The sequence below is a fragment of the Lepidochelys kempii genome, chromosome 8 (assembly GCF_965140265.1).
Source record: "Lepidochelys kempii isolate rLepKem1 chromosome 8, rLepKem1.hap2, whole genome shotgun sequence".
NCBI classification, from domain to species: Eukaryota; Metazoa; Chordata; order Testudines; family Cheloniidae; genus Lepidochelys; species Lepidochelys kempii.
The window spans coordinates 51,646,436-51,664,379 of NC_133263.1; the positions used below are offsets into that span (position 1 = coordinate 51,646,436).

Here is a 17,944-nt window from a genome sequence, read left to right on the forward strand (position 1 = left end):
AGATCTGACCCCTTCCTGTTGTAAAGTCACAATGCTGCAAGTCCCCTTTGTAGTGCTGCAGGACAGTCTTGGTTTCTGGCAGCACAGAGTTGTTATGGTCTCTTTTTTGTAAATAAACTGAATCCATTACAGTGTGGATGGCTCCTATGACCCCCCAGCATAGCTCATTTCTACTGACCCTCTTATTTGGCCTGTGGAAAGAGAGCTCTTAACTAGGGAGGCTATAGTCCAGCAGGACTTCTGATTGCTGCTTCTCATTCTGATGAAGAGGAGCTGTTCTAATATCCTTAATGCTGCTGTTGGCAGTCAGAAACAGATTCCATTATTGTTGATCAATGCAGCCACCATGCAGGAGGAGGGAAAAGGGGAGGGGTGGGAGCTTCCTATTCACAGATTGATCAACCTGCCATTGCATCAACAAATGCATTGTGAGAAAGCCTGGGATGCTGTTATAATAGCTGAAGCAGGAAGGGACTGGTGAAGAGGGGAATACAGGTTCTCCAGCTGTGACGGGTTTTTCAAATTGCCTCTAAGCTCTCTTTTCTTCACCAAAAAGCTACTGAATTTGATTTTTGTTTAATAGGGTGATGGTGATGTGTTATACGTAACTGATTAGCTATTGTGCTGGCTGAAAATTAGAGCTTCTTCAGCATTAGGATCCATTTCTTTTTATTTCAATTGCCCTTATATCTTATTCTGCTACTTCATCATTTTAATTACAAGCCTTCTCCCCACCCTTCCCCACTCTCTAGTATTTCTGCTTGGGCTGAAATCTGGCACAAAGGGACAAGGAACACAAATCTTTCTTACTGCTTTTCTCTCTCTCCTCTACCCCCCCCCCCCCACCTGCTTTATCAAAATGGTCTGACAGATAGAGAATTAAGAGGGGCAGGGTCACACTTTGTTTCATTTTGTCAGTGCAGTCAATAACTTAAGTGCTGGACTCCCAAGGCCATCAACTCATCCCCACCCTTCCTTCCCTGCTTCGTTCAGTCATTGTGTTCTGTATGGAAAAGTTTTCTGGCTGGAGAATGAATCTCCTATCTCCTGGTGATGTGGCTGAATGGCTGGATAGCAGCACAGAAGATGAGAAAAGCCTTCTCTCATTTCTCGGTACGGTAGGGTTCTAATGATTTTTAACACTTTACTGGCAAGACTTTACTACTTAAGGGTGGGAAGGTTAATTTTTCAGAGCAGAGTTGTAAAAGGAAACCATTTAAGGCAAGCTCTGAAATGAGATGGGAGTTTTAATTGGTTGGAATCAGTTAAAATTGTTCCAACAAAAAATTTGGACAAATGCTGAAGCAGAGTGAAGTGACAGATGTGTTGTACAGAAATGTTTCATCCCAACTGTTACTTGTGGGTCTGTTTCCTCTTCACCAGCTGATCTCTCTGTTTAGTTAGCTTCTATCCATGTCATTCAACATGCACTACAGCTTTAACTTATCATGCATATTAGAAGTAATAAGTTAAAGCATATGGAAAAAATGGCTGTGGGTGTTTTCCCTTAATTAGAAATTTTCCTATGTTAGAATTAAAATTTGAGGCAGAGGATCAGGTACACTTTAAATAATTTTTTTAAATCTAGAATTCTGGCTGCAGCATCACAGTGAAATGCCAAATACTGCTTCTATCTACTTAGGATAAGGATTTTGTTATGCTAAGTAAGAAATTATTCATTTTAAATTTTCCCTTGCTCGGTTTCTTCCCTTTACTCTTATTTATTGTCCCACCCTAAATATTTCTTAGCCCTCATTGTTGTTTACAGCCTTCAAACAGTTGTAGCTGGCTGCTACTTCATATTCCCCCTTAGTTGTCACTAAGCCAAGCTGTAAATATTTAGATTTTAGTTCTTCTAATCTTTCTACATAAGTCATTGCCTCCTGCCCCTTCATGATTTTTGTTGCTTTTTTCTGAATTCCCTCCAGTTTGATATCTTCCTGGTATCGAGATGCATAGAAGTGTGTGCTGTAATTTGTGTGCAATTTCAGCTTCAACGCTGTATAAGAGAGGTAATATCTCCTCCCTTGGTGTCTATGCTGCGATACCTCTGCATATTGTACTGACTTGGGGAACTGGGTCAGGTTTTAACATTTTTTTCTTTCCATGATGTGGCTGCCAACAGACTGGACAAATGAGTGACTCTTAATCTGTGAGTCAAGCAGGCAATAGATGATTTTAGATACTGGATTTTTGTGCCTAGTTTCTCCTCTGTCCAGTGTGCAAGCAGGCTTCCCAGGTTGTTCTCCTGCCTCACTGGAAGTAGCTGCCACAAGTTCCTTTCTACTGAGAAACCGTCTTACTTGCAGGCCTCAACAGAGCTCCAGAATAACATAGAACATGGGAGAAAAATGGAAACTTAATCCCAGAAAAAGCAAGAGGATAAGGACTGAAAGTTCCCTTTCTGTTCACCGTGCCCCGCAACCATACATTGTGGCCTTCTGTGGAACTACCACAGCCAGCCTAAGTAGGGACAGAAGCCTTTCTGAACTGGGCAGCAGTGCTCTGCTTCAGCAGCCTGGGTCCCATCTCCCCTTTCTATCCAGACCCAGAGACCATCAGGACAGCTCCCCAGTCCTATCGCCTAGGTATCCAAAGACAACCTCCAGGGGAACAGGACTCAGATGGGGACTCCTAAGATGAGATATAGGAGGCAGGGCCCTGGCCCCCAGCCCCCCACATCAGAGTGTGGAATCCCTTCATCCACAAGCTTCAGCAAGGGATCCATTATCTTTCATTCTGGAGTTCTTCCAGGATGGTTTGAAGAAAGGGTTCTCTGCTTGCTCCCTGGGTCCTGGTTTTGGTCCTCAAGTTGGATAAGTTCTCTTCCATTATAATCAGTTTGATTAAGGCAATATCTTACCTTAGGCTCCTATTAAGTATCTAATTTTCCTGTGGAGCCTAAACCTAGTGCTAAATGCCTGAGATTTACACCTGTAGTTAGTGTTCTATTCTTTCTCTCTTTCATAGAAAAAGTGGCTTTTCTAATGTTCATTACCATGGTCCTGAGCCTCAGGGAAACCTCAGCCCTGGCTTGCAATTTCCCCATCAGGAAAGAAAATAGTTTGCTGAATGTTTCATGGTTTGTATATGGCCTCAGTTTTCTGTCTTAATCATGAGATACCACTTTCCAAATTCTGCCCAATCCCAAATCCAGACTCAGGTTTCAGTGGCATCCCTGGACACTTGCTGAACATGTGAGGGCCTATTTTTCCCTAATCAAACCCTTCTGCAGGTTCAGGGTCTCTGTTTGTGTTGCTCACAGAAGGATGAAGTCCTGTCCTGATGGACCAGAGGCATGAAAGCCTAAATCACTAACCCTGGTTTATTAAGAGCAATAGGAAACTGCCGCAGAGCTGAGTTACATCCAGGACTCTGTTGCATCTGAAAATGCTTATTGCATGTTAAGTTAAATAAGAGTGCACTTCTTAGAAATGGACTCAAACCAAAACCCAGATCCAGACTATTATTATTATTATTAAATATTTATATTGCAGCAGTGCTTAAAAGACCAACAAAGCTGGGGACTCAGTGTGGTAGGAACTGTACAAACATAGAATGAATGGCATTCCCTGCCCTAAAGACTTTCTTTGTCTAGTCTATGTAGATTATAAAGTGTCGGGAGGGGAAACAAAGCCACAGAGGGTTGAAATGAACTACTCAAAGTCACATGGAAGTTAGTGGCAAAGCTGGATTTCCTGAATCACAGTCTATTGATCTGTCCGCTAGACTATGCTTCCTCTGACCCACAGAAACTCTGAATACTAAGGAAACCAGCTGAGCAGTGAGCCTGAAATGGAGCGACTGGAGAAGGAGGCAGGAGGGAACAGCACAAGGGAAGAGGAATGTCAGGCACTGATGACAGTATTGGCACCTTCTGCTGCAGCTACTTGTCTCTGCTCTTGCAGACTCAGTTTTGGTCTGGCTCCTTGTGATGCCAGCATACCCGGTGCCATCTGATGCCAAAGTCCCCATGCCTCAGTTGAATACTGACAAATATATAGCAGGAATCAATCTGGCTCAGCTGTGTGTTAGTATTGTTAAAATGGGTATTAGAATTATAAGGATGTTTATTGTTTAGACTTTATGAATGCCTGCAAGTTGCTGCACGCATCAATCTCCCTTATAACATCTGTACCCCTATTATAAGATGGGAGCATTAGTATTGTAAGCCTCTCTAACTATGGAGATCACCCTGCAGGAGAGAGACATTAACTAATGTGAAATGTTGGTCTCCAACAGAAGGTGTTATATCCTGTCCAACAGGGAAGACCCATCAACAACCCATCAGACAAACTATTATGGAACATTCAAGAAGGCAAAAAACTTGGCCGATTGCTTTCTGCCCCTCTTCCCCATAAAGATGAGTCATGCAAGTGAATTACTCCCAACAGCTGAATTTGCAGCTCAGAATGCAAGGGAGAAGGGAATAAAACCTCTAAAATGAAGAAACCATATCCTTTATTCTGACTGGACTCTAAGGGGCAAGGTTTCTAGGCGTAAGCAAGAGATCCTCAGATGCTTAGCCTGGGTTAGCCCTAAGGACATTGTGACAAAGTTCCTGCTCTACCTTGGTCGGTCTTGCGCTTATTGGCGGATTTGCTCACCTTGGAGCTTCACGGCAGCCCTCAGCTTGGCCGTTTCTCTGAACCCACAGTCCAGGTCGATGACTCCTGTGTCTGACCAGGAGTTGGGAGGATTTGGGGGGAACCCAGGCCCGCTCTCTACTCCGGGTTCCAGCCCAGGGCCCTGTGGAATGCAGCTATCTAGAGTGCCTCCTCGAACAGCTGTGCGACAGCTACAACTCCCTGGGCTACTTCTCCATGGCCTCCTCCCAACACCTTCTTTATCCTCACCATAGGACCTTCCTCCTGGTGTCTGATAATGCTTGTACACCTCAGTCCTCCAACAGTCTGCGTTCTCACTCTCAGCTCCTAGTGCCTCTTGCTCCCAGCTCCTCTCACACACGCCACAAACTGAAGTGAGCTCCTTTTTAAAACCCAGGTGCCCTGATTAACCTGCCTTAATTGATTCTATCAGCTTCTTGATTGGCTGCAGGTGTTCTAATCAGCCTGTCTTAATTGTCTCCAGAAGGTTCCTGATTGTTCTGGAACCTTCCCTGTTACCTTACCCAGGGAAAAGGGACCTACTTAGCCTGGGGCTAATATATCTGCCTTCTATTAATCTCCGATAGCCATCTGGCCCAACCCTGTCACAACATACAGAGCTTTCTTATTATGAAAGCTTCTGTTGCCCCTTGGAATTTAAAATCATAACTCATTTGTGTATGTATCAAGTATCAGAGGGATGGCTGTGTTAGTTTGTATCCACAAAAACAACAAGGAGTGCGGACTCCTCATTGTTTTTGTGTAAGTATGTTTACCTGCTTTAACCTTGTAAATAACTCTCATTTCCTTTTCCTTTTAATAAATGTGTAGATAGTTTATTATAGGATTGGCTACAAGCATTCTCTTTGGTGAGATCTAAGGAGCGATTGACCTGGGTTAAGTAACTTGTCCCTTGGGACTGGGAGTAACCTGAACATTACTGTGATTCATGGTGTAAGGGACCATCTATCACAAAGGTAAACTTACCTTGGTGGCAAGACAGATGGGTACACTAAGTCTGCGACTCCATGTGAAGGCTATTATAGTGCTTGAGGAGTTCACACTTGATAATTGGTTGGTGAAATGTAAGTATAGAACTCAGACAATTTGGGGTTTGTGCTGTGGTTTGTAACAGTCTGCTCTGAGGTTGGCACTCATGCTTTTGAGCCGCTACAGGACATCTTGATGCTCGTCCCAGCAATTTCTCTTGTCTTCAAGCTCTCATGGCTATCTTCATACAGAACTTACCAGTAATAAGAGGTTCTGGAGGCATGTACATGAGAAGTTAAAAATGGATACCTGCGTGCATTCATCTTCTTTACAGAGCACACAGTTAGCAGACATGACTTCTTAGAACAGTGCTTCTCAACCTATTTATCATTATGAGCCACATATGTGGCCCATAATGTGTTACCTGGGCCGCAGGTTGAGAACCACAGCGCGTCCCCTTGAACCACCCCCACAGACCCTTATGCCCAGCGTCTCCCACCCAGAGACCCCTCCGCAGGGTGGGGCCAGGAGTGGAGCCGTGGGTGGGGGGCTGGGTGGCAGGGACCCCGGACCCCGCCATGCGGAGCTGGATGGCAGGGCAGCCACGGACCCTAAACCCCGACCCTCTGGGGCCAGGTGACAGCCCTGGACCCTGTGGGGCTGGGTATTGCCGGGCAGCAGCCCCAGTCCCTGCGGGGCTGGGTAGCAGCCCTGGACCTCATACCCCATGGAGCTAGGTGGATTCTTGTAAGTATGTGAGCACCATTTTGGTAACCGGAACACCTGCTGTCATTTTTCATTCTCAAACTTCTCTGTCATGGGATTGTGAACATCTGTTGTTTTAAAATACTCAGTAGTTGGCTAGGAAGCTAGGGTGACCAGGTGTCTGGTTTTCAACTGGAACACCCAGTCAAAAAGGGACCCTGGTGGCTCCGGTCAGCACTGCTGACTGGGCCATTAAAGGTCTGGTCGGTGGTGCTGCGGCACAAAGCCAGGCTAGTACCTACCTGTCCTGGCTAACACTGCGCTATGCCCCGGAAGCAGCCAGCAGGTCCGGCTCCTAGGCAGGAGGGTCACAGGGCTCCGCGCACTGCCCCCATTCCGAGTACTGGCTCTGTACTCCCATTGGCAGGGAACTGGCCAATGAGAGTGGGGGCAGAGGGGCAGTGCCTGCGTGGAGCCTCCTGACCCCCTGCCTAGGAGCCGGACCTGCTGCTGGCCGCTTCCAGGGAGCCACCAGAGGTAAGCCCGCGTCCCAGCCCTGAGCCCCCCTCCCAACCTGGAACCCCCTCCTACATCCCAAACTCCTCATCCCCGGCCCAATTCCAGAGCCCTCATCCCCTCTTGCACCCCAAACCCCTGCCTCAACCCGCAGCCCCTCCCACACTCTGAATCCCTTGGCCCCACCCCCAAACCTGGAACCCCCTCCTGCACCCCAAACCTCTCATCTCCAGCCCCACCCCAGATCCCACACCCCCAGCTGGAGCCCTCACCCCTCCTGCACCTCAACTCCCTGCCCCAGCCTGGAGTCCTCTCCTGAAGTCTGAACCCCTCATTTCTGGACCACCCTTGAGCCCGCACCCCCAGTTAGAGCCCACACCCCCTTCCGCACCCCAACCCCCTGCCCCAGACCAGTGAAAGTGAGGGAAGGTGGGGGAGAGTGAGCCATCAAGGGAGGGGGAATGTAGTGAGCAGGGGGCGGGGCCTCAGGAAGGGGTGGGACTAGGGTGTTGGGTTTTGTGCGACTAGGAAGTTGGCAACCCTATCGGAAGCTTTTGATTCTTGCTGCTATCCAGTAAGTTGGTTGGTGATGGGAAGCTATAGCAAATGCTCTGTGTGTTTCCTTCATTTTTTATTCTCTTCTTTACTTACCAAAGTATTTCACTTTTACACTTTTCATTATCAAACTCACCCCTATCTCATGTCTGTCTTTTTATCTTTCCTGTCTAGACTACCTATCAATATTCACTTCGTGGTTGTAGTAACCATCACAGCAAGATTGTTTTGCCCACAAAGTTATACACTGTGGAACTTGTATTCTCTTATATTTCATTCAGAGCAAGAGTTCGGTGAGCTACCAAGCCTGGTGCAAAATCACATTTGTTCTGGCTGCCTTCTAATTCCAGTTTTTAACTGAAGGAATTAATTAAACCTGTATAACAGGGCTTTAAACTAAGCCCAACAAGTCTAATTTTCCCCAAGTGGGGGAATCCAAAGGGGTGATGTTTATTCCAAGGTAAAGCCTTCACCTTTTCACATTTTCATAATGCCTCCATGCTACCAAGCCATTACATTTGTAAACTGCTGAAGGCTTGTGTGACGTACATACAGACTGAGAATTTTTTAATTATCGTAGGAATAGAGGAATTGCTGAATCAGACCAGACTGAATCAGACCCATCTAGTCCAGTATCCCATCTCTGACAGTGACCAGCATCAAATGCTTTAGAAGAAGGCATAAGTACATCACACTTGTCAGATGTGAGGTAATCTGTCTCCAACAATTAGGTCTCATCCTGATATCTACTAATTAGAGATTCATTTAAATCCTAACGCATATGGTTTAATATCCCTTCAATAATTTTTCATAGCACTAACAATTAGAACTCTGGATGTTCTAATTAGCCCTATAAATGTCTACTCTCGTTCTGAAACCTTTTAAATTCTTGGCCTCAACATTTTCCTGTGGCAGTGGGTTCGACTATCTAATTGCATGGTGTGAAGAAGAAATATTTCCTTTTATCGGCTTTGAATTTTCCACCTGCTAATTTCATTGAATTTCCTAATTCTTGTGATAGGGAAAACATATACTCCTTGTATCCCTTCTCCGTAGCATTCAATGTTTTGTAGACATGTCCCTTCTTAGTTGGCTCCTTTCTAAGATAAACAATCCCAATCTTTTTGATTTCTCTTCATATGATTTTTCCGTGTCCCCAGCGATCCTTATTACCCTTCCCTGAACCTGACTAATTATGCAATATCCTTTTTGAGAGTGACCAGTACTGCACACAATATTCCAGCCAAGTCAAAGATTGTTCATTTCATCCTCTCCGTGCTGGAAAAAGGCCTTCCTAGTAGGATACAGGGGCCCACAAATGCAAGGATTCAAGTTACAAAAGGCTGGAAACAACAAGCTACTATACTGGAAACCCAGAAGCTTGTGGACCATTGCTCCCTCACTGGAGGGAGCTGAGGCCAGCATTTGTGGCCAAGATGACTGGATTCAATGGAGAAGGGTGCCCGCCATCTGCCATACCAGTGCTCCCTGCTGAATGCTTAATGAAGTGGCAATGGTGTATGTCTTGAAATAAACAGTTCTCCTGCCATGTGGGCCAAAAGAATGAGCAATTGCATGTTACAGTGGGAAGAGGGCATTGCTGTGTGAAGGGGTGAAAAGGGAGAGCTATATGTCGTACTTTATAGATCTAGTTTCACAAGCATTTGCCATTCCTGAGTAATTGTCTCAGCTAGTTTGCAGCTGACTAATATTATTTAACACAGATAAATGAGGTGATGAATTAAAAGCGCCACACAGGAATGTTTGCAATTTTTTTTTTTTTTGTTAAGATTGGAAGGGGGGAAATCCATTTATTTTTCAGAGGTTGAGAGAACAGATGAAAAGGTTTCAGACTGTTATTTATCCACAGAGACAATGTGATTTGTCTATAGTGTTGGCCCCAGAGAGTGAGCCATGCAGAGAACGATTATAATTTAATACTGAGACCGTGAAAGGTGCATTGATTTTACAGCAGGTGAAAACAATGCAATAGTAGTATGTAGCATGAGTCAGGGGAGGCAACCATCTAATATTGGCCTAGAAGCAACAGTATAGATTTTCCATCCAACTCAGCAGAAATACTTCTTAAGGACACAGTAGTTGCATCACTTTCAGCTTGGAGTTAGAAGTAACTGGCCAATTTTACATTTTGCTAGGGACTAATCCAGCAGGTTGTTAATCTGCTCCTGCTGATATTTTTTGTTATGTTTCTAATTGATTGCAAGCATCTCCTCTGGATATTTGCTTCTCCTTTCCTCACTTAATAGACTTTTATGAATCTTCTGAGCATGGAAGAAACTCATTTTATGCAGCAATCCCAGCATCTTTTATCTACAAATAACTTGCATTGCTGCTAGATGAGTATCGGGGCTGGAGCATAGATTCTTCTCAGCTCTCCTTTGGTTTAATCTTATTTCTCCCTATAACTCCCTGTCCTGGGAAAGGACCACCTATTGTCGAAAATGATAGGGAATTACTTCTTCTGTTTTCATTTATGACTCAGCAAAATCAGCACTGTGTTAAATTACTTGGGATGCTTTGATGATGTGAAGTGATTTCCTGTGTGTGTGAAGTGAAGAAAGCCAAAGTCATTACATTAGTTGATGCTCTTTGATTTGAGGTAAAGGAGCTCTTTTTGGCCCCATGTTCTAAATGCATAGATCGCTTCCATTTCCTTCAATTAAATTTCCACCAAAAATTTGATTATTGAAATATATCTGATATGGCTACCTCTCTGAGTACTTACGCCAGGAGAAGTTCTATGCTATGTGCTGCAGGCTGTTTTTACCTAAGGGTATGTCTACACTGAAAGTAGGCACCTGCATCTGGCCTGTGCCAGCTGACTTGGGCTCAGGCTAAGGAGCTGTTTAACTGCAGTGTAGAAGTTCAGGCTTGGGCTGGAGCGCGGGTTCTAGGACCTTGCGAGGTGGGAGGATCTCAGAGCTCAGGATGCAACCTGTGCCCAAACGTTTACACTGCAATTAAACAGCCTCTTAGCTTGAACCCCGCGAACCCAAGTCAGCTGCCACAGGCCAGCCACAGGTGTCTAATTGCAGTGTAGACATACCATAAGCTTTTGGCTTTTTTCCCTCCCCTCTTTTGGTGGGGGGGGGTGTCGGAGAGATGATGAAGATAGTAGAAATAAAACTAGCCAAGTATTCTGAGAGTGGGATTGACCATTGTTCAATCCTTGGTCTAGCACTGGTCTCTAGGCATTCTATTGTCTAAAGGTGCCCTGTGAAGCAGTGATCATCAAATTCTGAAACCAGGAAACGGCTGGTGCCCCATAGGTTATGAAGGGAAGTGCCCAGTGCTAATCATCAGTCTGTGGAGAAATCTCACTGTAAGCTAAGGTCTTTTTGTTGCAAGCTTTGACAGATTGATTAATTTATTCTGTGTGAGTGGAGCTGTTTGCATCAGCTTCGTGGTTTTGGACTAAATGCTGTGCCCTGCCCATTTACCAGTGTTAGTTGGTGATCGCTGTTCAACTTTCTATGTAGCTAATTTTGGAAGCTGCTGTTCACGTTAGCAGTTCTTTAATCATTGATGCTTAAAGGCAAGCTGAGAGACTTATATTTTTTTTTTTTTTAAAAAAAGCCCTACAGTAGAGGGATTACTACTTTTGCAGCATGATCCTATTTTCTTAACCTTTCAGTCGATATGATGATAAATTTTGGTTTTCTCCTTCAAGACTTCTTGGGCAAGATCTACTATAATATGGATAAAATAGAATCCAATTGGCAAAGGTATCACAGGTAATGTTCTGCTTGGAGAAGGCTTTTGTGTGTGTGGTGGGGTGTCTTGATGATTTTTGGTGAAGAAATCCTTGTTCTCTTGGCAGCAGCTGGCTGTAAATTTCAGTAAACCTTTGTTGTTGCTGTGACTCAGGATATATAGTGAAATTTTCTGTAGCTGAGGGGAGCCGGCAGTTGGGCGTCTGTTAATAGCCTGAAAGTAACTAATGAGGATGTGCAGTCGGAACGATTGATTGAATAGCTGCAGTCCTGTGTGTTTCTTTCTCGTTCTCTCTGCAAGCTGTAAAGAGGGAGGGGGAAGAGAGAGAAAACCAGCTTTCACTTAAGTGGAAGTAGCACGGATCCCAAGGGCCAAGAGGCCAGAAATGGAAGTTTAAGCTGCATCTATCTTTTGAAAGGAAAACGGCAGGAGTCAAAATGTCAGTCTCCGAAGTCACAGTTTACTCCTTTTCTTTAGGATCCAGAAGATAACAATGGGCTTTTTCTAAGGATGTGGTTTTTCATATCCTATTGAGAATGTCTTATTTATGAAGCTGGATTCCTGTAAGTCTAGTATTTGAACTGGAGATGGGCAGCAGTTGTGATAAAGGTATTAATATGTGTCCGTGTGTGTGATTTTATAATGTGCATGCTGTATAAATCTATAAAATCAGATATGAGCACATCTTCTGTAAAGATTTGAGCTTGCAAGATCTGCCTGCACAGATTTAGGATGCCAAAGTCATATCTTAGTAAGGTCATATTGCCAGAACAAGGAGAAACTGACCTATTTTTGTATCTGCTAAGGTATATATGTTGTTTTATCCAGGCAATTATGAGTCTTCTGATGGTCTCAAAGTTTGAGCTAGCAGTAGGGTCACATTACCTGCATGAGACTGAACTTTGACCTTTGTCAAATTATGTTCAACATAGGATAAAATTGTGATCTCCCTCTGTCACAGGTTTTATTTGACAGTGTTAACTACTACATTGCTGATTTGTAAAAAGAATAGTTGAAAGTTCTCTGAGTTGTAAGTAGCAAGTGTACAAGGTAGCAATACATATGGGTATTGAGCTTCACCAATGTGTTTAATCATAACTGCCTATTGCCTATAAGATCAAATCAGATTCCTAATTTTGAGCTTGTTGCCAGTTAAAATGTCTCTGTAACTTACCTTGGTAGCAAATGAGCCATATATAAATATGTAAGTATGATTTGGCTGTTAGCTAATGCAGCTGATAGTTTGTGACGGCTTCTGTCCAGAGCAGGATAAAACCTGGGTTTTTTTATTTTATTTTTTTTTTCCAATTCCCCTCACCCAACTTCTTTTCTTTTTCTTCTCCAGAGGTCCCAGCAGAGAGATCTCCTCGCAGACGGAGCATCTCAGGAACCAGCACATCCGAGAAAACCAACTCCATGGATGCTTCAAACACCTCTCCTTTCAAAGTCCCAGTAAGTGCGCCTTTCCTCTGAAGGAGGGATATCTTCCCATTGAATTGGGGGTGGAGGTTTAGGCTATCCTAACAAATCTAGTACTCGTCTATTGATTCAGGATGACAATTTAATAGTGCAGGTGGCCAAAAGGCATGCATATCAGCTGCCATAAATGATCAGGTAACATTTTCTAGGAGACCCATAATTTACCTTTCCACAAGATTTGATCTAAAATCAGTAGTCATGTGTACTTTAAAACCCAACCATGAGGTGGTGAGCAGTCTAATTTCAATATGTCCTAGATACCCGTGAGATTGCTTTGTAGGCTTCACACTGGACATTTATTTTCTTCTCCAAAAAAGAACTTTAGGTTGGTGATGGCATGTGTGTTTTCCCCATATCAGTTGGAATGAATTAGGGGTCTGAAATGGCTAACACTTTATTTTAAAGCTACTGAAATGGATCTCTGCATGTGTGCGTTAACTGGCCTTAATTCTTCCGGTTGTTAGTTTCAGTTTACCTTTCCAAGTATGGAGTGTGGATTTTTCTTGCCAACATCTTTAGAGTCCAGTTGCTGTACTAAAACCTACAGCACTAAGGCTTTTCTATTGTTCTTCTTAGTCTGAAAGAAGAAAGGTCTGTCAAATCATAAGTCAAGTTAAAATGAAGTGCTCTTTAATATTTTACCAATAGTTAGACTTGGTTTAAAAAAGGCAAAGTCCAGATGTATTATTATAGAGATTTTTTATGTTCATCTCCACTGTGTGAAAGAACTCTTGAAAGTTTGAAAATGTTTGTCCACACAGTTTTTGGCCTTTTTTATGTGTGATGAGCACTGATTTCTCTTCCTGTGTTCTCTGTGGAGTTGAGGCCAGTATAGCTGCATTTTATTGTGTTCACCCCATAACCTCCAAATCACTGAAAGTCACCCAGAATACTCACAACCCTGGGAAGAATAGTTTTTAGCTAACTTCAGATACAGACATGTTTACATGCTTGTTTTGTGATGAATCCCCACAAAATTCTCCCTTGTCTTTTTAATGTATAAATAAGTGGTGGATTCTTTAATTTTACAATCGATATTTTGCCAGTATGAAGGTGGATTCAATTTTATTAAAGTTAATTTAATCTGAGCCCGATCATAAACTCCAAATTAATTGGTTTCAGAGTAACAGCCGTGTTGGTCTGTATTCGCAAAAAGAAAAGGAGTACTTGTGGCACCTTAGAGACTAACCAATTTATTTGAGCATAAGCTTTTGTGAGCTACAGTAAGCCATACTACATACTAAGCCACAGTATGCATCCGATGAAGTGAGCTGTAGCTCACAAAAGCTTATGCTCAAACAAATTGGTTAGTCTCTAAGGTGCCACAAGTACTCCTTTTCTTTTTTCCAAATTAATTGGGATTTAAAAGAAAAAAGTTCCTGGTCAAGTTAGTGGTAGCTCCATCTTGGACTGTTTTCCTGTCCTCTTTCAGATTAAACTATCAGTGGTAAATACAGGGAGATCACTATCTTGGAGTAGTTACCTGTGCTCGATTCCTGTGTTTTTCTCCAAGTCTCATAATGAGACCAAAAGTTGAACTTCTGGTATCTGTTGGGGGACCACCAAAATGCACTTTCCTTGTTTTAAAGACCATCTGAAGTAAATATTCATACTGAGACTATTTTGGTAGTCTTAATATGCTGTGTTCTAAAGGGCACTCAAAAATAGGTTTTTAGTCCAATTACAGAATGTACTAGTTATAACTTTATAAAATCTCAAAACTTGTCTATATGCAATGAATCCTTATAGTATAACCATGGGCAGCAGAGTACATATGGGTACCATGAGGATTTCTGGGAGCTTTTGTAAGTCCTAGCAACTCTTACCCAACCCATCCGTATTGATAAGAAATGCCATTAGTCTTACAGATGTTTGAATGTATTGTGGTGTTCTGTGTCTACAGCTTATCTATAAATCACAAACAAGATTTGAAGATGCCATGTACCAAATCACTTAATGTCAGCCTGGGTTTTTTGTTTTTCATTTCTGTACCTTTCACTCTTTACTATCCCTCTCAAATGTCTTTTCTTCAGCTGCGTTGTATTGTCTATGAATTTAGGTCGTTAACACTTTAAAAGTGTTTCTTTTCACTTATGTTTTCTTCTTCAGCACTCCCCCTTCCTTCCTGTGTCTCGTCTTTTCCAAGTTATTTTTTCTTCTAATGCTTCTTTGGGTACTGTCTTATTTTCCTCCTTCCTCCTTGCGATTTTAATGGGGCTATAAGAACTCTGAGGCAAAGAGGTGCAGGAAGCTGTCCACACCCTCTCCTTTTGGTCATAAACAGCAAAAAGTAGCTATTGTTACCACTTGTGCAGCTGGTCTTGTGCTCCCCTGTTCTGCTGACCACCTGTAATGGTGGGCGTGCTGTACCCTCCTGATTTGTACATAAAAGACAAGACTACTGGCTTTTGTAGGTTTTTCTCTGCATATGCTATCTCGTATGCTGTGGTTGTTACCAGGCCACAGTAAAGATGAGATGAGACCTACCTGTGTTTCACACCAAATGCTGGATGTTGCAGCCCTCTAATCATTAGGTTAGTGGCTTGCAGGTAAAAGTCAGAGCATTTATGAGTAGAGCTGGGCCCAAACCAAAACTACTGAATTCAAACATGCTTCTAACTTTGTGGATTAGATCCAGCTCTACTTATGAATAGAAAACCCCTTTTGTATATTCTCTTGACTCATATTAATTTTTTTCTGGATCCAGGAGGGATTGATCTAAGGAGAGGAGTAAATGGCACAAGTATAGGTAAGCCCAATATCAGTGGTTTGGGAATGGAAGGTGTGGCTCTAATAGCATTAAAAGTTATTTGTGGGGTTTTCTTCATCTCAGTGGGTGCCCATTTTAGACAGGAAGAACACAGAAATAGGAAAGCACCTGGTTTTGTTCTTCGGTCATTGATACTTGCACTGCACATTTGAGGGGGCAAACCAGCAATCTGTGCATTGTGCTGTTTCAATGATTCTTTGCTCCTGGCTTTGGGGGAAGGGAAGAGGCAGAGCAGGCAGGGTTATGCCAAGATTTTGAAAATAAGTTGCATTTACAGCTTTCTAAGCTTCTGTTCTCTCAGGTAAGCATTTAAAACTCTTACTCTTGATAGAATGTACTGGAAATCAATGTTCTGTGCAGCTTTTCCTCTAAACTCCAAACAGTGGTATACAAACAGAAAAAGGCATCGACTTTCTGACTGTTAATGTGCCTTTGTCCAGTGCTTGGAGTTTTGATTTACAAATGCATAATGTGGGGTAAGTGAACGTTCTTTTAAATAATCTCTTCTGTCGTGGTCATTGGAAATGGTTTTATTTAAAGGGTTGGCATGTAAACTTCAGGAAATTCAGTTTCTCTGCCTCCTACATATAAGTTTAAAAGCATATTCTTCTATTTAAACTTACTATTCTATAATCTCAATAATTATGCATACGCATTCTTTGGTTTACCATGTCACAGTCAGCCTATGCTGACCAATATATGGAATGTGGTTGTCTTATTTATCTCCCACAAAAGGGAGTGAAGTAGGATTTTGCTGATATTGGCAGTGCACTACAGAAGGGATAAGGAATGGCTTGTGTATAGAGATAAGAACTGTTAGTGCTTGGCCTTTTCTTCATTCCCCAACCCCCAGCTACATTAGTGTTAGGTTACTTCAGTTTCCTCCTAGATTCAGTAGTGTTACTTCTCACTCCACAATTGCCAAACATATTTTTTGGGGGGAAGCAGGGGTGAAAGTAAGTTGAGTGACTTACCGGTACTCTGGGGCCAGCTCTGGCCCCCGGAAGGAGTGGGGCCTAGGATGGAAGGGGCGGGTTGAGGGGGTCAGAGCCAGCCCCAGCCCACCCTGGAAGGTAAGTGCCCCCCCACAGACACACACTGGGGTAGCAGCAGCAGCCTGGGGCTCCGGGGGCTATGTAAAGGGCCCGGGGCTCCCCTCTTCTACCGCCCTGGCCCTTTAAATAGCTGCCAGAGCCCTGGGGAAGCAGCGGGGCTCCAGCGGCTATTTAAAGGACTGGGGCGGCAGAGGCAGCTGGAGCCCCAGCCCTTTAAATAGCCCCCGGAGCCCCCGCTACCCCAGGGCTCCAAGGGCTATTTAAAGGGCCTACGGCTCCCCTGCTTCTACCGCCCCTGTCCTTTAAATAGCCGCTGGAGCCCTGCGGCCGCTACCCCAGGGCTCCAGCAATGGGGCTCTGGAGGCAATTTAAAGGGCCTGGGGCTCCAGCCATTGCTGGGAGTCCCAGGCCCTTTAAATTGCCCCCTGGGGAAGCCGGGCTGCCCCAGTGCGGTGCACCGGCTATTGCCGGTACACCGTACTGGGGCGTACCAGCTTACTTTCACCTCTGGGGGGAAGGTTAGGCACAAAACATTGGGGGGGAAAAAAACCCACAGCTTTTAAAAAAAAAAAAAATGACTGAACATTACTGCTGAGAAGTTAGAAAGACTGATAGAACTCATCCACCACCGGGCCTGGTGGTAGATGAGTAGGCGAAATACCAGCTTTCCCCTCCTACACACACACTGTGCTCTGTCAGTGCAACTCAGTCTTACAGTAGCACATCTCCTGATATTTCATTATTGAGCCATTGTACCACTCTGACAGAACACCACAATCCCCTCCTTGCTACTCCATTTGAATTGGCGATTAGGCTAAAACATGAGAATTCCAAAATACTGAACCTCCAGAAGTGACAGAACAAAGGTCTTAGTAACCCACTGTAAAAAACAAACAAACAAAAAACCAGGTCCTTAACCACCACCTCACCTTTTTTGACCAGTTTTGTTGATTTATTAAAATCAATACAGATATTATGTGACTCAGTGATGTACATGGGCACTTAAAAAAAAATAGAGGAAAGAAACAGACTGGATGAAACACATAAAAATGAGCTAAAAAAGTCAGGGTGTAGGCTCTGAAGTAAGTGAAATGATTTGTATGGGAACCCTGTGTGAATAGTGATGGAAAGGCTGATTCTTAGGGTCTAGTTTCTTTGGTTTGCCTCTAGTTCAGAATATAACTGGATATACAGGAATAGTGTCTGCCTCTTTTGCTCTTTAAGAGTCCTGCTAAATAGAACAAAAGACAATGCAGCCAGACTAACTGAAGGTCAAAGCATGATGAGATCTCACTGCTGCCCAGACGCATATCTTATGCAGTCAACAAGACCCATGGTTATCTCAGGAGCACTGCTCCGTTACAATCAGGTTGCAAAGCTAGAACGAGTCTCTGATCTTTTCTGGCCATATGACCCTAAGTACACGTTTTTAATTCCGCAGTAGTGCCAATGCAGGAGTTTGAGTTGTTGAGCTACCAGTAGCGTGTCCAGGCAGCACAGGATTCCTGTGCCCCAATATTCTTAATGAAAAA

At 43.6% G+C, this 17,944-nt stretch overlaps 1 protein-coding gene across 7 annotated transcripts in view; it reads left to right on the forward strand.

Moving 5' to 3' along the window:
- The window catches only part of RASAL2 (RAS protein activator like 2), a 269,432-nt gene that overhangs the window by 188,726 nt on the left and 62,762 nt on the right, over positions 1-17,944 (forward strand). For all 7 annotated transcript variants that reach the window (XM_073356487.1, XM_073356488.1, XM_073356489.1 and 4 more), the window contains one exon: positions 12,454-12,560. In XM_073356487.1, the coding sequence (XP_073212588.1) occupies positions 12,454-12,560 (107 nt within the window). The remainder of the gene's footprint in view (positions 1-12,453; positions 12,561-17,944) is intronic.